Genomic DNA, 19,906 nt, shown 5'->3' with positions numbered 1-19,906 from the left:
GAGAAATGTCTTTGTCAGCTGGTTTCTATACATCTCATTCTGGAAACAAGAGGAGGGCCGATGGAGAACCTCTGTAGGCAGTGTCCAATCTTCTGATTCTGAGTAAAAGCTGGTCACTTTTCTTAATTGGAAAGACCTCTTGTAAAATGATTTCAGCCCAGCAATCTTAGGAGAGGGAACCAATGGTCTGGTTCCCATCATTTACCAACCTAACATTTATTTCACCAGTTCTTCCCACTCTTGGCAATATTAATGGGCAGTATCGACAAGGAGGAGCAGGAAACCAGAGAACCACAGAGCAGCTGAGCTCAGCTTCTAGAAAAATCCAGGATCCAAATTTACTCAAGAAGATTAATGGAGTATGCAGGGAAGGAAGGTCGGGAGGGAGGAGCTTGTGATGACTCACTACGTGATGAAAAGAACAGTTCTTATTCCTTAGGAATGCTGTGTGGATTAATTGGGATAATGCGCCCAAAGTGTTCAGAACAGCTCTTGGCACACAGCAAATGTTCAATAGCAGTTGTGGTAGGACTTACTGTTTACTGTTCTTATTCTCATCAGTATGGATTATTTATAAATAACAATCAAGCATTATTATTAATGTTAACTATTTACAAATGCTTGACTTGCTGATGATACTGAGAGTAGGTCAGAGCAGGCACAGCTACAGAAATGAACAGCTGAGGTGAGTGTGAAAAGAAGCATCTTTGAGTTCATACTGCTTACATAGAGGATATTCGTGACTTCATAAACATACAGTATGAAGAGAGGCAGGGGCCTCATTGTGGAGAGTTGTCAGAAAGTTGCAGTACCAGAAGAAAGCTTGGAAGCCATTTTTGTTTGTTTTTAATGAAAGTATAATTAACATACAACAAAGCGCACAGATCTTAAGTCTGAGTTTTTGCTGATTGTTTACATCCTAAACCAATAGAGGACGTTCCAGCACCCAGTAGTTCCCTCACCTTCCTTTCCAATCAGTTCCTCCTCTCCTCCTGCAGCCATTTTCATGAGACCATGTCAGAGACGAGGAAGAGGCCCCGGTACTGAGTTGCTTGTCTCACATCACAGTGAGCCCGTGTGAGAACAGCCACTGAAGCCCAGATTTCCTGATCCCCACGTTGGAACTTATGTGTGGCCTTCCCTGATGCCACATACATGTTTATTGGGAGACCCTTAATAGTCTCACTTATCCATAGCTTGATTACCTTAAAGTCCTGCATTTTTTCCCAGGCTTTGATTATGAAAAACGGTGCTAATACACGCAACTGGAATAATCTTCATTCCCCTCGCTAGTGACATTCATGTCCAAAGAGAATTTAACTCACCTTTTCTCTTCAATAAATTGACTTTTTTTTGATACCTCAAATTATTCTCTGATCTTTCTTGGCTGCAAGGAATACCCTGGCCCCATGATATGTTTCTAGATAGGCCAATAGAATGCTTCTTTGCGAAATTGTGCTTTGACAGATAGAATTTAGGGCCTCTGGGTGGCTCAGCTGGTTAAGCGTCCGACTTCGGCTCAGGTCATGATCTCACGGTTTGTGGGTTCGAGCCCTGCGTCAGGCTCTGTGCTGACAGCCAGCTCAGAGCCTGGAGCCTGCTTCAGATTCTGTATCTCCATCTCTGACCTTCCCCTGCTCACTCTGCCTCTCTCTTTCTCTCAGAAATAAGTAAAACATTAAAAGAAAAAAAGAATTTAAAGGTATGCCTCACCTTTGTAACTGAAGATGCCTTCACATCTCCAGTTTCTCTATTATTTAATGTGCTCTGAAAGTTTTTTGGTAAGTGTAAGCTTAAATTATTATAGCCCATTATATCCCCATGTAAATATATTAGGTGGTTAACTCAATAAATGAGTTTCTTTTTTATTTTATCTATCTATCTATCTATCTATCTATCTATCTATCTATCTATCTATATGTTATCGTGGAGCCTGATCCTACTACCCTGGGATCATGATTTGAACCTAAATAAATAGTCAGACGCTCAACTGACTGAGCCACCCAGGGGCTCCTTAATAAATAGATTTCTTTACTTAATGAGACCTTTGAATGGATACACAGGTACAGTACTTGTTATTAGGTGGACATTTGCAGCCTTTTCAGTTAAATGTTTACCAACAGGCACCTTTAGTCACTTTCTCCATAAAGCAAGGTTATCAGTCCAGGGGCTTTGGCTAGCATTCAGTGTTAGTAATTATATTCTCCCTGTTGCCTTCTGGCAGAAGTGTTTATGGGTCTCCACCCTCAACAGGAGTGAAATGTCACTGGTGCTGGAAGTTGTGTTCTATGCACCACGCTGTGGGAGGGTAAGGCTTATCTCCATTTCTCTGTGGATCTCCTTGGGCAGTACTGGCCTTGGATAAGTGAAAGGCACTTCAGAAACCTGGAGAGGAATTATTGTTGTGGCCTGCCACTATTGAGACATGCCAGCATTTTAAGGTTTTTTATTATTCATTGTGAATCCAGCAAGCACCCATAGTTAAAATTATAATTTGTAAATTAAAATTAGAGGGGCTTTCCATTGTGTTTGAATAAAGGACGTGCTAACAGGCAAAAAAATAGAGTTCCCTTTGATGTGGGTTTCTTTGGGTAGATAAGTTCTCTCGAGGCTATGAGTCAAGTTCTAGGAATTCTTTTTCAGCTCCACCTTTGACAGAATAACTGGCAGTGATCAGATGGTACGGGCTGAGCTCTGATCTGTTTTCTTAAAAGGTTGATTCTGTTCAATTTGTATTGAAAGTGGATTGGAGAAAATAAAAAAGTGCCTCTGTATTCCATAAGAGCACAACTTCTGACAGTTTTTAACAAGAGCACCTTGATTACTTTTTAGTAAAATGGATTGTGTTCTTTTGAAAAGTTGAAACCTGTCCTGTCATTTTGCTCATTTTTTATTCTAGGAAATAGTCCACATCTTTTATTCTAGGAAATTCTAGAATGGGATCTTTAATTTGGCTTTGCATCTTCCTTTCCTTTTTGAGTTATGAATTGTTTCTGATTTAGAGATTTTTTTCCATAGTGATATTTGAAAAGCACATTTCTGAGAGGCAGAAATTTTGGTTTTTATTTTCAGGAGGGGCTTGTTTTATTGTTTTGAGGCTTGGGGGATTTCCCTTGTTTACTCTAAAATAAGTAGGAAAATCTACTTTCACTTAGCTTAGATTGAAGCTACTCAGTCAATTCAGCATATCAATAAGTATTTTGAGCTATCATTTTTCACTGCTGCACAGAAACAGGCAAGCCACGAATTCAATTGAACTGTCTCAATTGTGAGCCCGTCTGAACCGCCATCTCTTAGAATTTGTGCATGTCTGTGAGAGTCCCCCACCTCCATGGCAAGAATAAACCTGATTTACCATAAAGTGCATCTATTTATTTTGTGTTGTTCCCAGGTATGTTGGCATTTGTGGTCACATGGAATACCCCTGCCGCTTCCAGAATCCTGCTGCCACCACCCAGAAAATTATTCCTCACCGGGTCTTTGCCCCCATGTGCCTCAAGGGTGCCTGCCAAGAGACCCTTCTGCCACTGGTTCCTCCTTGCCTCTCAGCAGCACACCATGTCCTGGGAACACACCCATTCGCCAGGCTGGATATACTCATCGTCCCCAGCAATTTTCCGAGTCTGGGGATGGCCAGGTACGTTGTTCCATTGTGGCATTTGGATAACATGCTTTGGAAGTTCTTTGACTATTTCTTCCTTTCCCTGGGCTCTGTCAGAGCTGCCATTAGGATGGAAGGGCCACAATTGCTCATGCTTGGACATCTCATTGCTGGCTTGAAGGACGGTTTGTGTGTAGGCTCCACCATGCGGGAGCCTTTGGGTGTCATGGGCTCCATCAAGTGCTTTGAAAATAACAAGCTTACGTTGTTGTTTGGATTGAAAACACATTGTGCCCCCAGAGTGATGTATGTTGGATTGTGGCTGATGAGTGGCTGTTTAGCTTAGGTGGTGAGAGCCTAATGCTAATGAGCCCAAGGTCATAACTCTGGTCAGAGGAACATGACTTAGTTCCTGGGCCACAGGCTGCTCCCCTAATCCTGACCAGCTGTCTCATCCATTCTCACTATTGGTCACGAGGGCAACGACTTGAGAGCCCCTATGTCAGAGAGACTGTGGATGGATCAGTGTAAATCCATCACCACTGTTGGAAAAACAGCTCAATGCAGATGGCTTACGGGGGGGATGGGGGGGTGGGGGTGGGGCAGTTGGGGGGGTCACTTGTCTTGCTAATATTTTTTAATATAATAAATGCATTATTCTTACTGTTTTCTCAGTTTAGTTCTTGTGGATAATCCAGGCCTGCAGGTTGAACCTTTCCCTGTATATTATTTACACCTAAAGCTCTTTCGTTAATGCTATTGTTACTTCAATAATAGGTACCTCCGTTTCACTCAGCATTTTACTTGTTACACACTCAGGATTTTACTTGGTTATATTTCTATGTGAAAATCTTAATCATTAACAGTGAATATACTTTATTAAGGATGGGAAAAATAAGCTCATCAGAACATGTGACTTTAAGTTTTTCCCTATTAGTCAAGGAAATTCCTGCTGCCAATTAATTTCCATGCTTTTGAACAGCTGTCATTTGTGGTTTTTTCCCTGAAAACTGCATACATTCTTAGTAAGACCCATGAGTAGAAAAGAACTGACCAGAACATTTGCTTTTGATCTTTACTACATACGTATACTTTTTGAAGCTGGCTGGCTATTCTTAATCCTTGAGGTCTGAGAAAGTCATTTAGGCTGATTTTTATCCTGTATTTATAAAGATAATGAGAACCTAGAAACTAGGATAATTATATATATTTGATTATGTGCATCAATATTGTTTTGGAGTCTATATATAGAATTTGTCTTAACAAGGGGGCTTCTTTGGTCCCTTTGAAGAGTCTGCTGGACTTAATTTAAGCAGAATTATTGGTGAAGAAAGGGTTGTTCATTAAATGTTTCTCATTTGTACCTAGTTTTGAGGGGCTGTATTTATTTGGGAGTGTTTAGCACTTTATGAGAGTTGCAGCTTCTCAGGGCATGTTTGCTAACAGTTCCAGGTTCTGACGTGAGGGAACCAAAGGCAGAGTATTTTTCGTACAGAGGACCTCATTTTCTGTAGCTCCTTCCTGACAGCAGTCTGCCAAAACCAGAACTTGTTGACCTGCAGGCCATTCTGGAAAGCCTCTCTTTTTAAGTTTGCGTGCCCAAGCAGGTAGGCAGTGGGTTTGCTGCTTTTTGAGATATTTAAAGTGACTTAAACATGCTTTGCTCTGTATTTTGAAAGTAATAAGCCTAAGAACCCTAAGGCCAAATGGTACTGGGCACAAATGTCAGAAAATGTGATAGTTGTAACTCAGCAGCAACAAGACCGTTTTTATGCTTTAAAAACAGGAGAACCGTACATTTAAAAATTTTGTGGTTGGTTGTCAAATATCATTTTCCCCCCATTTTTTTTCTTTCCTTTTAGACTGTGGAAGTAGTCTGTCCTGGTCTAGATGTTTTCCTAGGCTTAGTTACTGTTCCCCGTATTTGAGCTGTGGAAGGGCGATTGTGGTATCTTCCAGGGCCAGCCAGGGGTGGGGGAAGCACTCTGTTTTTCCCAACTCTGGCCTAAATTGATTCCACTTGCTTGGCTTGACTCTCGCGGGATCCCAACACCTTGAGCCACATGCAACTGAGTGGGGTTTATGACTCAGCTGGCTCCGGGGGCCCTGCTGCCTTATTTATGGTCAAAGCTTTGCTTGGGGCTCTGTAAAAGCAAAGCTGGAACAAAAAGTGACAGTCTTGTAGGTCAGCCCTGTACCCTAAACAGGAACAGAGAAATCCCAAGTGTAGTAGGAGCCATCCAAAAAGACCTCTGCACTGAAACTTGCCATTGTCCTGTTAATTGTAATGCACTAGAGATCAAAGAATTTCTTGGTAGATTAAATGGTTCTTTGCCGAGTCCACATTTATAAACATGTATGCAAGATCATAAATTCCATACCTCTGGACGTCTCTAGTGATTATGTCTTAATCATAATGAATACCATTTTTTTTTTTACCATTGTAGCATTCTTTTTTGGTGAATGGCATTAAGCATTCCCACATGAACTAAAATTGGTAAATTGTTAGTAACAATTTTCAAGAGTTTTCAAAATTTTTGGATGATATCCATAAAGATTCTACTGTATTTTAAATATTGCATATTATAGTTTGTCTGGAAAATCTTAAAACTCTCCTCTCTGAGTTTGTTTGGAGCCTGATTCTGATGTTCCAGTAAAGTAAGGAGAAACACACTTGTATAATATGATACTTTGAACATATGATAATGACAAATCAATTTATAAGAAGGCAAATGACACATACACAGCGTTTTAGAATTTGGCAGGCTTTCCAAACAGAGCAGTAACTAGAACATCTACCCCAACTGCACCTCATGGTTTGTTTTTTTTTTGTCACCTTTAATATAATAGCCCTTACTTATCAACCTCCTTTTCTCAGTCACTGTCCCAGGGGAGAGATGCTTTCGTTCTCTTCTGATTCTGAGAAAAATCACCAGTTTGCCTCTGCGACACTACTGACTAATTCCATTCCCCTAATTTTCTCATTTGGTGTGTGTAGGCTTTCTGTTTTTCTTTCATTTTGCTTGTGCCTTCCGTAGAGACTGGATCTGCCATATAAGGAGCTGTGGAGTGTACCTTTCTTGGATTGAGTAATATGGTGTCTAGCCAAAGACATGAATGTATTTTAAGTGACTCTCTAATGTATAGACCCACTCTCTTTGTGTGGGTATAATTAGCATCCTGCCATTTGCATTGTGGCCTCGTGTTTTTCTCAGGTGTCTCAGCTAGGGATTGACGAGTAAGCCTCCTTTCCCAGGTATTGAGAAATACATGAAAGGAACTCATCATCATGCTTACATTCTTTGTTATAATAATAATAATGTTAATGGAATAATATCCTGGAACCAGATTGATGACAGTTGCTTAAAAATTAACACCTCAGTCTTACCTCTGTATGTGTTTATAATAAATGCTTTGCTTTGCCATTTGTCTTTCAGCGGTTCACAATTACATGTCACGGGGCATAATTAGGTTGGCAGACTACCTTGCTGACATCCAAATACATTCTTTTTTTCCCTCCTCTATTTGAATTTCAAGAATCTTCTGCAATCGTTTTAGAGTGGTTTTGTGTTTAGAGCACTGAAAAAAAAAAAAAAAAGCTGTGTTTCCTGTGACTCTCCTGCTCAGCTCTACTGTTCACGTGTAGCTTCATCCCTGGTTCTGCTTGGAGAAGTGGGAAAGAAAAGTGGCAGTGTGGTTGACTTTAGGTGACTATTCTGCTTTGACTTGTTTTTCCACTGGTTTCGTAGTAGATTGTCTTGTTCGTGTGTCCACTCTTTGCTTATTTATTTATCTATTCCTCCTTCCAGTAAATTTCTATTTTAAGCACATACTGTGTGCCAGGTAGGATTTAAGATGCTAAGTCTACAGGGGTGAACAAGATTGATGAGATCTCTGTCACCGCAGAACTTATATGCTGGTCAGGAGAGGAAATCGTATATTTAAAAACCAGGAACTAAGATGTTTGCTATGAAGAATAAAAACCAAATAAGTGAGAGAGTGATTGTTAGGGTGGGGAGGCAAAGCCTTCTTTAAAGAGTGACATTTGCTATGAGACTGAAGAACAGAGAGGAGCCAGCCTGTGAGAGTCTGGTGGGAAAGCAACCCAGGCTGAGGGAGTGGAGGTCCATAGGCCCTGAGTTGGAAACCGCTGAAATGGGCTGGAGAAAGAAGGCAGTGAGCCTTTAGAATGGCTTTTCTTAGTTCCCTCCATAAACTCATTTTGGGTGCCAGGAGATTCCATGGTCTCTCAGGGCTTGGGTCACTGAGACACCTGTACACCTTTATGAGGAGAGCTAGGAAGAGCCACCAAGAAATGGCAGAGGTTGATGTGGGGATTGATGGTTCCAGGCAGTCAGGTGTTATGGGGAGAGAGTTGAAAGAGAGGTCAAATCTTTTCTCCATTTTATGAGGACTAGCAGTGCCATACCATCTTGTGACTGGCTGGTTAGAACCTGACTTGGCTTAGCATCTGCTGTCCTTGAGCAGAATTCTCCATCATGGGGGCATCAGAGCACCTGGCGCAAGGACTGGCAACTCTCCTTTTGTGTAGAAGAGAGAAAACAGTCTCAGGTCACCACGTTTCCTTTCCCCGGTGGCTGACTGATTCCTTCCAAGATTTTTGACACATTTGATCCAGGGAAGGAGGCTGTGTTTATATTTCTCTCATCCTAATTTTATTTATTTGTTTATTTATTTGTTTTTTTGCTTGCTTGCTTACTTACTTTGAGGTGGGGAGAGGCAGAGAGGGTGGGAGGGAGAGAAAATCCCAAGCAGGCTCCACGCTCAGCACAGAGCCTGACACAGGGCTTGATCCCACAAACCCGTGAGATCATGACCCGAGCTGAAACCAAGAGTAGGACGCTTAACCAACTGAGGCACTCAGGTGCCCCTACTCATCCTAATTTTTAAGTATTTCAAGACTGAACAAAAACAGGATCTATAAAGAGCATAGAGAAATACTCATTAATTACTTAGATATCTTAGGTGCACTTCACAGCAGAGAAAAACTATAAAGCTCCCTATTACACACGGCTTGTTTTAAAGGATGTGATTGTGCAATAAAAGGCTTCTGGGTGCTTATACTAGTTCCTGACGATTGCAGGCACAATTTTCTCAAGTACCTCAATTTGGGAATGAACGGTGTGCACATACATGCCCAAGAATGAACGTCACCAGCTTTCCCTCCACCCCCTCCTCCTGGGGTTAGACAGGGTGTTGTCCTGTTTATTCTTATCTCCCAGCCAGTGTGTAATAGAATAAGCAAAACATAACATGCTGGTACAAAGGGCCTGTTGTTTTCAGCCTTCTAATTGTGCTCCTTTCTGCCGGGGAAGGAAGCAGTCATAAATTTCTGTCATTATCTTAAGTAGCAAGGTTTCACAGCTTTGGGAATTTTTCTTCACTTGTTCTTTGTTAGCTTCTACTTGAGTTTTTTGATCCTCACCCCCCAAACCGAAACTGCCATATTGTTAAAAAGCCCTTTAAATTTTAGGGGATGTGACCCCATGGTTTCAATGCAGGATGCAACTGTAGTGATTCTTTTGTTCAGGAATCTGATTTGAGCCATAAATGAGTGCACCTTTCTGTTCACGAAGGTTGCCAGCTCTTCCCCTCTCTCCGATGTGCTGAGAATTTGGGGGTCTATTTGTGGGTTCTGTTTCTTTGTTGTTGCTATTTATTTCCCAAACTCTCAAATTCTCAAATTTCTTTCTGAACGGATTGGTTTTAAAAATGTCTTGAAGGGGCATTTCATTCCCCTGTTTTCCAGTATAACGCTTCTGTGTTTTTTCAAGTAGGTGGATGTGAATGATAGAAAGCAGCTTGAACCATCCTTCTCTTCTTCCTGAAATACTTTAATCCTTTGTTTACTGGCACCCCAGCCACTGCTGTAGTGATGAACAAGCAATGTGTGGGTGAGTGGTGAGGTCCACGCAAGCAGGCTTAGCTCACAAGCATCCCCTTTGTTGCTTCCCTTGTGTTCATTCCTCCATTTCGTATTTGATCTCCATTTTTCTTCTTGAGAAAATTATCTGATGTTTTTCCCCTCCTATCTTATAGAGAAGGGTCTAATGTGTTCCAGTTCTTCTGTTCTTCTTTCTTAAAATAGAAACTGGTATTCCTACAGTCACGTTCTTCTGAGACCTTGAAAGCCCTTGGCTGTGATTGTTTGGTTAGTTTTGACAATATGAGTTTATATTGAGCAGGGCAGGTAGTGAGAAGGTGTATGTATGCTGCGTTCTTGATGGCGCAGGTACAGGAGGATCTATGATATCCCCAAGTCACTTAGAGCTGGCAAGTCAGAGAGAGAGATAGGAGGGCCTCATCATGGATGGCTCTCAGAGTCCAGCATTCAGACTCAGGTGAGTGTTTTCTGGAACCCTCTCTGAGGTATACGTATTTGCTTCAGGGTCTCTCCATGGGAATCCTAGTGTCATGGAGTCTACCTGAAGCTCAGCTTTCGCTGTGGGCTCATTTTGAGGCAGCCACAGAGTCTGGGTACCAGGCAGATTCCTGGATCACATGAGTAAGTTGGGGCCAGGCTCACTCTCTCGTCTGTTGGATCAACAGCAGAGTGAACTCACAGCTTTTGGCTTGGCCAGAATCTTCTTCTTGCCATCAAACAGCTGTGCGGCTTGTCAGACCCAGAAGTAGCATTTTATCATCATTACGCCATGATTCCTCACCCTCTGAAAGATTATGCTTAAGTGTTTTGTTTTCTTTGAACTGTTCTCCACACACATAGACTGACAGTCCTACCTTCACAGAACACTGCTGGGGCCATCTTTCAAGAGAAGTTGTCAGGCCTTTGAAAGGCCTTCCTGAAGCAATCATCCCGCTGCCTACATTTGTAATCTTCTTCTCTCCATAGGCCCCTAATCTCTTCCAGCCCTTGAGCCTGAGATGGCCAGTCGGCACTACCTTTCCATTTTCCCATTGAAAGAAAAGGCTTTTATTCCCCCCCCCTTCCCACTTATTTCTCCACAGAAGCATCATTACTGAATAGAACATACACTCCCTGGGTGAAAAAGAACATTGGAATTCAGTGCGCAAAGTTGCCTGAATTGGAACATTCCCAATCTTGTGGGTTCTCACTTCCCAGACCACTACACAGAGTGAGCAAATGCTACTGCTTCTGGACTGTGTTATATATGTATGCGGGCACGGAGCTGTGTATGTATTTCTTTGAAGGCTAGACTCCTTTGGGAGAAAACACCAACTCTGGAAACAGTCCTCAAGCAAGGCACACGGCATGAATAGCTCTGCTCGGTGGGAACATTGCCTCTGTTATATTACAGCCAGTATGTACCTGCAACCCCCTGACATCTGAGCCACAGAGGCCTGTGTGTATAAAGTGGGTGATTGTCACTTTACCCCACCCTTGAAATGTAACTGGAAGAGTGTACTAGCTACCTTTTATTAAAATGTAGTGTTCACTTTAAAAGGCCAAAAATATGATCCTTTCGAAAACAGATTACTTTTTAAGAAATTGATTACTTTGTGGGATTTGCAGGTACAACGCAAAAGTTCACCCTGATTTAACCTGAGTGGAGCTCAGAGTAGAACATGTTATATTTCTTAGTTAACTAACCATGCTATTTATAGAGGTGACTCCTCAGAAAGTCTAGACATTGTTCCGGGAAGACAGAATGCCAGATCTGCCCTTCATTTTCCCAGTTAGCTTGCTGAAAATAACCACCTCCCCTTCTCACCAGAAAATGGAAATCTTAGAATTCCATTTCAGGAGAGTGTGAATGATACTTGGGCTCCCTGGCCAGGATTTGGGTTGGGCAAGGAAGAGGGGGTGCTCTTGTGATCCTGGGGATCCACCACTGGGCCTTTATTCCTTAGAGTCCAGCTTGCTGTGATTAGCAGATCCTCATTTTTGAGTTGGTCTTTTCCAAGAAGAGACCCTGAGAACCTGCTTTGAGAATGAGCCAGATGCAGTTCCTGGCTTTTATCATCCATGTGCAATTTCTGAACATCCTATTGAAAGCTGGCAGGTGGAAAGGCCTGGATGAGCAAAGCCAAGAATTCATTCTGTAGATGCATATCAACAGACAGGTATGATGAATGCTGATGATTCTGTGGCTGCAAGGAAATAGGAGACCTTTAGTCTAAATTAGGGTTTTCTACAGTAGGCTCCAAGGAAGACTAGTTTTGTGGAATGTTAATAATGTGGGAAAAGGAACTGTGGCTTAATTAATTCAGGAAATGAATGGATTAAGCAGAGTTAAAATGGAGTCTTTGCTCGAGGACTTCTAAGAAAGCCTTTAATATCCTTATTATCCTGATTTAATATCCTGGTGTGTATGTGCCTACTGAAGACAGGGCAGAAGGTGCAGTATCCCTCCTTAAGTCATGCCCAGGGATCCCTCTTTACAGTGTATATTCCTGTTATAGTCTCGAAAAAGATACCTCCTCAAAACAGAACTTTGAGAAGTGATTCTATTCCGAAATATCTTGGAGCCCATTGTACGGCTGGCTGTGGAATCCACCTTTTGTTGCATCCAGGGTTGGTTGAAGACCTGCCATGTGTCAGGCACTGGTGAGAGCCTTGCTTGATCGCAGTGAGGAAGTTGGGTTCACAAGTTTAGTGCAGGAGGCCCCACACTTTTCTGATTCTACATCTCTTTTTGAACAGTCACCCCCTCCAGGTATTTTCAGGTATCATAAGTCATATAAATTTTGTACAGCGTTAATATACTAAGCACACATAAAAATGCATGCAAAAATAGAAATGAGATAGGATGAGAAAATTTTTAATGAGTTTCAATCTCTCCTTGCATCTAGTGGGTTGGCTAGAGCCCTGGGATCCCTAGAACCCGGTCCCACTCTGATTTGGTGGATTTGCAGTGGGGTCTTGCCATCTGCAATGTTAACACGTCCACGCAGGTGATTCTGCTCAGGTGTTAGAGAGCAGTGTGTTTAGTGGGGACTGTGCGGGGTTGGCAGGCATCTCAGGACAGGTTAAATTCTCCTGGGAAGCTCTGAGGCTCCGTTCCCTGCCATCTTCTCTCAGGTGAGAATGTCAGACTGCGGAAAGAGGATAGCAGGGAAACTCTGGTAATGCTCCCTGCTTGTCTGTTACTTGAAAGGAAGGTATGCTCAGGAGGAGCTGAAACCAGTGACAGGCCGGGATCCCGGAAAAAGTAAGGGGCTGATTTAGAATCGCCTGTGGAGTGTCTTAGAGCCCGAACCTTCTTTGATTTAATTAGGCTTGAGTTTTTATGTTGAACAGGAGTGGAGGCGATTCAATTTCATTCAGCAATTTACATACACATATATTTTCCTTTTGATGTAAGAGCTGGTTAGTCATAAGCTTGGGATTTTCTTGTGCTCCTTGGGCACCTAGGCAGCAGTGGGTGTTTAAATTTTAGGCCCCTAAGCAGAAGGTTCAGAAGGGGCCTCTCTTACTCCTGGTTAATTGCAAAATAAACAGATCTCAAGGGCAAGAGCCCCTTCCTTTCATAATAACCGCCTCTGCTCAGCACACCGTCAGTGCAAAACAGCATTTCCAAATGCCGCATCAGGAGCACACTCCATGGATAAAGGCCTTCATCCTCTCGCCCAGCCATTTACAACTGAGCCCCCCTCCCGTTGCCCTCTCTGAGATGGCAGCTAACTTGTTCCCCCCACCCCTTGTTTTTAGCCTCCAGATACCTCCATTTGCAAGCTAATAAGTTGCACGTACATATGTTTGAACAGTTGTCAGGCTTGTCTGCCGCTCAAACTGTGCTTTGGTTTAAAACAAACAACAACAGAGAACCGGGAGGAGGGGATGGATTAAGACATTTTAGTTGTACCTGCAGGTGGTGTTGTTTTGACCTTGACAGTCAGTTTTAAACGACCTGTCAAGCACCTTTGTGTGCTTCTGGGCACACCCACCTGGAAGATATTATATCCCCTAAGCTTTATGTGCCCCAGCAGGCCAGCCCCAGGTCCCTGGATTTTGTTTTCATCCATGGTGGGTTAATGCATGCATGGCAGGACTTTACTGAAAGGGGCCCAGCTACAAACGCTGTTTTCATTTAATTCTGATTTCTCTTCTCCCTTGGCCTAACCCTCCCTACCCTCAGGCTCTCACCGCCCATCCCCTCCAGACTCCCTCCACCCCCAATCAGCCTTCCCTGCTCTCTCACCCCTCTGTTTGGCTTCAAACCATTTCTTCCTGGCTTTGATATCTTCTTGCAGAGCTGCAAGCAATCAAGAGATTATGGCCCCCAGAGCTCAGCAGGGCACACTGCCTGATAGGGGGCTCAGGCCCTGGGCCACCGCAGGAAATCGGGCCCAGAAAGTCTGCCAGCCTCCAGGGCCCTGCAGCCCGGCCCCTTACACTTTCTGGTAACCAGCTTCCCCAGGGCAGGGGGTGGGGGCACCTCCTCAGCTTCAGTACTGTCTGGAAAGACACGTTTTTGGGAAGGAGTCTGACCTTACCTATGCGGTCCACGGTCACGTCTGTTGCATCTATTTGAAATTTATCTTTTGCAACTTCGAGTCTCCCTCTGCTTTCTGTGCCATGCATGGTGGTGCTGGAAGTCGGGGTGAGGAGAGTGAATGGACAAGCGAAAGGAGCCCATTGGACCCAGGCTCGCCTGCCAGTGCTGGGACAGTTTCATGCTATTTGAGGATACAAATGATGGCTCTTTGCCTGGAGAACACCTCTTCCGTGGCTACCGTGTCTGAGGCCCCAAGTTATTGAAGGAAGTCTGTCCCCCTCCCAAAAAACGATGAAGAAGGCAGCAGAATAAAACCACCAGACATTTTTGGTTCAGGTCAAATTCATTTCACAAAGAAGAGATGACAAAGAAGGTGCTTGTTGTCCAGGCTCAAGACCAAATGTCTGTCTTCTCGCTCTGTAATACTTCTTCCGGAGGCCCAGATCTAGACAGTCACCTAACCGACATTGCCACCACCACGATGTGCTCGCAGAGGTGGCCGGAGGAAGGGGTCTCACCGAGATCTGATTCAGGGTCTGAGAGGAGACCAGTGCTTATCAGCCTGTCCTCCTCCGACCCTAGGAATCTTCCCAGGCTGTGGCTATACCTCACAGTGCCTCCCTCCTATGGCCACATGCCACTCATGTTCATGTCCCCTCCCCCATGACACATCTGTACCGGAACCTTGTTACTTAAGACGGACATGAGTCCCAGTCAGGGATGAGGGGCAGAGGGGGCTGAGGAGTGTGTGGGGTTGGAGTGACCCGGCTGGGTCTCCGTTCACAGGAAAAGCCTGGTCTCAGAATGGAAGAGGAGCAGAAATCTGGGCGAGAAATATCATTTGCATGTGTGCTCTTGTTCTTCCCATGGGTCTGTGAGCCTTCACACAGGGCTCTGTTTGTTCCCAGCAGGTTGAGTTGGTTTTCTGTCATTTACAACCCAGGGCCCTGATGAATTTACAAGGGCTACTTCTTTTTTTACCTGTATAGACAAAAGCATCATTAGACCTTAGGATTGCAAAGAGGAGTCAGTGGCTTTGAGCAACTTGGGATCATTTCCCTTCCAAGTCTCCCGTGGTGATACCAGTTGACCAACTCTTCCCAGCTTGCAGAGGGTCTTTGAACATATATTCCATCATTCGATCCTCACGGATAAGCTCTCAGCCCTATCATGGCCTAGCTGTCACAGGCTCCCTGCAGCTACCTTTAGGACCCGCCCTTCCATGCCTCTCTCCATGGAATTCCACCTACTCAGAGAGGCCTCCCTGCCTAGCACCTGCCATGATTTTCCATTCCCTTCCCCTCCCCCACCCAACCCCCCTGGCTGTGGCAGGGCAAGCTCTGCTTTATGCTCTGCCCAGGAGTTTATCTTGTGGGACGATGAGTCTCAGCAGGTGCCGACAGCCAGGATCAGGGCCTAGGCTTCTGTGACTCTTGGCCTCTGAGGCATCAGGCAAGTGGATTCCAATGGTGGGTTGTTTGCCTGAGGTGAGGAGTGGAAAGCTGTAGACCCATGCATGGGCTATGAGCTAAGCAGAGGCAAGCACGAGCAGTTAATATCCTTTCCTGTGGTTTATTTCTCCTTGGTTAGCCTTCTGAACCATTGTGCTGTTACTCTGTTACTGCCTGCTTTTACAGAGCCTGTATTAGTCCTTCCACGCTCGGGATGTGAGATGATGAAAAGAGACATGGATTTGGCAGTGAGAAAGACTGCATGTCATGCAGCGTGCCACTGACTGTTATGACACTCAGCCCAGGTAGTCGTGTGTAAAATCCCTATGACTGCTCACCTCTAGGACTCCTGTTTGCATTAGATAAGATCATATGTAACATAGCTGGTATGTAGTAAGCTCTTGGCAGATATTGGTCCCTTGCTTCAGTAGGCTTGGAGAAATTTGGTAGTTTTGTGGATCAAAAAGCATCTCTAAGATTGGCTGCTTATTAGTGTGAATCACAAACTTAAAGTTTCCCTACCAACCCAGAATGTCCATGATTCTCTGAAGTAATAGCTCCAGGGAAAAAATAAAAATAGGTGTGATAAGTTACCATGGTAGTATGAAAACATGAATGGTTTGTTACAAAGAGTTATTGAGCCCAGATTACTCAGACTGTACAAATGGAATTTTTCAATTCAATGGAGCATTTTAGAGGAGCACCTACATTCTTCTCAGGTCTTCCTTCAAGGATGTAACTTGAACTTTAGTAGTTCACATAATAACTTTTCTCCCTTCCCCAAAAAAGTTGAAGATGACAGTAGAATAAAACCACCACACATTTTTGGGTCAGGTCACATTCATTTCTTAGTTCTTTTTCCACACCTAAAAGAAATCCTGAACTGGGGATTTGGGATCCCCCAGGCACTTGGCTGGACTGTCCGAGCCCCTTGGGTATCTGGGTTCGCCAGTTGGAGAAAACTATGTGTCCTTGACCCCTTTTCCTGTGGCTTTTGGATCAGAGATGGAGCCCTGCCCACTCCTGAGGCAGCAGTGTCTGGTCCGTTCTCAGTGTTATCAGAGGCATTACCTAACCTGTGCTTGAAAGGACTGCGTGATGGAAACTTCCAAAAAAACCCTGTGCCACCACACCTGCCACTTCCAAATGGAGCCAGAGAGGCTCCGAATCAGGAAGAAGGCCAGGCTGGAGAGGGGTGAGCAGCGGCGGGGCGGGGTGATGTCCTGCCCTGCCCTGCTTTGAATGCCAGCCCTGCTCAGGCTGCCTTTCCAAGGCCCCTCTCCCAGAAGCACACACAGCATTTTGTAAATAGTACCCGCCTGTGTTGGTTGAGATAATCCTGTAGGCCAGAATGGGAATGGCTCAAGACAATTTTGCAATGGATTCAACCTTAAAAGGCCTTTGAATAGTAAGGTTCTTTAGTGAAATTGTTTTCTGTTTTTGTTCCTTACCTCTGTTCCCATATACCTCATTCCTTAGTTACTTTTATTAGCTTTTTATATAATTTCCTGTGTCTCTTCATACAAATGCAGTAATACCCAGTAAAACTATATGGATATTACTGCCCCTCCCTCTCCTTACACAAAAGGAGGCAGCACACACACCCTGTTTACTCTGTGCTTTTTATCACTTCACATTACATCCTGGGCTGCTTTCTACCAGTAAGTCTTACTGAATTTTCTCTCTCTCTCTTTCTGTCTCTTAAATTTAGTGGCATTGGTGTTCTATTCTGAGGATGTTCTCTTTTTATTTTTCCAAAATGCAGATCTTTGAGTTTTCCCCCCAGTATTTTACTGTTGTCAACAATGCTGCATTGAGTATTTGGTGCATTTTGAGGAGTCTGTAAATGCACAAAGATTCCATTAATGTGCCTGCCAGTCCTGGGAATTAGGGATGTGCCTGCATCTTATTTATCCCCCACTACAGGTGAAACCACATGAAGTTTCTCAGGAAATTTCAAAAGCAGTCGAATATCAGCCCTTTTGTGTGGCTCACCAAGACTTGGAGGAGCCTACACACAATAAAGTGGGGATGGAAATACAAATAATAACCTTCACCTCAAACCTACCATTTCATTGTGAGGCTCTTGTTCATTTAGGCCCAAGCCACAACGGATGGTCCCTTCTCAGTGTTTGGTAATGATGTTGTTTTTCAGATTTCTTAATTTCAGTTATTTTAAGGCTGCATTCGTCCCGTTCTCAGTAACTTTGGAAATTTAGAGAGAGCCTCTTTTTTAAAAAGGAACCTACATGTTTGACATTTTTAAATAGTCCGTTTAATAGCTATCTCTTTTAAATAGCACTAAGAAATGCCACTTATTTTTCTGGTTAAGAGAACTAAATACTATTTATACAGTTTGGGCTGTTGGTTTTATTTATTTGGGTTGTGCCGTGGTGTTGAGTGAACGGTCGTAGCTGGTGGAGGGACCCACAGCTGGGCTCTCAGCAGCTGGGTGTTTACTCCAGGGACTCAGAGGTGGGCAGGCAAGAGACTGGGCTGAGCCCAGGCCAAAAGGTCAGCAACCCACCATAAAATAATGCTGCTGTGTAGGTTTTAAGTCAGAAAGTTTGAAAGAGGAAGAGGGAAAATATTCTTTAACCTTGTAGAGAGAAAAAAAAGGGGAAAGCTAAGGCGGGCTTTTTTTTGTAAATAGGAGGATGTTGAGAAGACAGAGATTTTTAATGGTTTTAATCTTCAGACTTGGGCAGAAAGCCAAGCGTGATCCGAAAACAGAAAAAGTGGAATGAAATGCTAGAAAGGGAAGTGGAAAGTAGTGGGATATAGAAACAACCAAATGTATCCGAATTTCCCAGCTTCTCAAGGAATGGGTTGAATTAGGGAAGAGTTGCTGAGGCATGTTTTTCGAAGTTCAGATGAATGTCCATATACCACCCCTCACAAAATTCTAGAGCATATCACCCAAAACTCCATTTTAAATAGTAACCAGAGGCTAGGCAACTACCACATTATGGTTTCATGTTGGCTAGAATAATCTAATTTTTTTCACTGACATTGACGGGAGGTAAGCAAGGGATGTGATTTATCTCAACTTTAATAAGGCGTGACACTAAAGAACAAATTCAGAAAATGTTCTTTATTAGCATAGCAAATAATTTTTTTAATCTCTAAAGGGCAACCATCTTAGGGGATTCAAAATTAACATAAGCTGCAGGGCTTTGCACTACATGTGTACAGACACACACACACACACACACACACACACAAGAATTCATCCTGTTGACCTCCCTGGTACATATGTACCAGACACACACACACACACACACACACACACACACACACAATACAGGGATCCTGGTTGGACAAGACTCTGTATTCTGTGTGTGACACTGTTAAGTCATCACTTGGGGAGAACAGACAAAGAGAGCCATCACAGAAAGGCTCAGAGGCTTGGAGAGTACGGTGAGGGCAGCTACTGGTCATTTGTGTTACTTCTCCTACCTGGCACGACCCCTGAGCCCCTTTAGGGATGTGGTGATCTTGTTAGAACCTGGAAGGTCATTTTTCCTATGCTTTCAAATGGATGTCTGGTTTGGTGAGAAAGACTTGTGCTTGCCTGACTCTGCAGCCAAGGAAATGACTCTTCATAAAAAGAGAATTATAAGCAAGTCCTTTTCTATAGCTAACCTTTGCTCCTCTTGCTGCAGCAACATGCCTTATCCTGTGACCAAACTCCAGCAGCAGGATAGCTGGTCACCCCATGCTGAATAATGGGGTGCCTTATCGTTTTTTTGCCTTCTTGCTAAGCCTGTTCCAGCTTTTGCTTTGCCAGCTTAGATAATCCCAAAAGTTTTACTGAGCTCCTTTTCATAATATGTTTTCCTTTTCTTTAATTGTCTCACTTGCTGTCTTCTGGATCACTTTCTAGCTCTCTCCATTGCCCAGAAATTGGAAAGTTCAAACCAGGCTCAGGAAGCTGCAAAAGTGTATCTCCTTGGTGAATATAGGATCCATTTATGGAGCACTTAATCCTAGGCCACCACTGCACTGGGGACATTTCATGTGTTGTCCCATGTAAGACTTACAATCGCTATAGGGTGGAGGCTAGCATTACTGGCATTTTATAGATGAGGAAACCGAAAAGAGTAGTTGGGTCTTGTTCAGTCTCCCAAGTGACAAGGCTGAAACTCAACCAGGGTATCTGTCTATAGACCCTGCAGTTTGAACCGTGTCTTCTTGGTGCCATGATTTCATTCACCAACTCCAGGTCCTTATGTTTAACTCTAACAACTGTGTTGGGTAGCTGTCTTGCTTTCCAATTAAAGATTATTATGGCCCCCTGTTACTACTTTATGAACACGTCGTTCATCATTCCTTACTTCAGACTGGTTTGCACGTGTTCCTGGAAATTCATTTTATTTAACTATGTTTCCAAGTTCTTTGATGCTCCTTGAATT

General features: G+C 43.5%; 1 protein-coding gene across 4 annotated transcripts in view; it reads left to right on the top strand.

The window, feature by feature from the left end:
• The window catches only part of LOC120240827 (aminopeptidase O (putative)), a 343,553-nt gene that overhangs the window by 75,089 nt on the left and 248,558 nt on the right, over positions 1–19,906 (top strand). For all 4 annotated transcript variants that reach the window (XM_039245665.1, XM_039245663.1, XM_039245664.1 and 1 more), the window contains exon 5: positions 3,392–3,637. In XM_039245665.1, the coding sequence (XP_039101596.1) occupies positions 3,392–3,637 (246 nt within the window). The remainder of the gene's footprint in view (positions 1–3,391; positions 3,638–19,906) is intronic.

This window comes from Hyaena hyaena, unplaced genomic scaffold, assembly GCF_003009895.1.
Source record: "Hyaena hyaena isolate Hyena2069 unplaced genomic scaffold, ASM300989v1 scaffold_269, whole genome shotgun sequence".
NCBI classification, from domain to species: domain Eukaryota; kingdom Metazoa; phylum Chordata; class Mammalia; order Carnivora; family Hyaenidae; genus Hyaena; species Hyaena hyaena.
The sequence above is the reverse complement of the archived record's forward strand: the minus strand, read 5'-3'. Positions and strand labels throughout refer to the sequence as shown.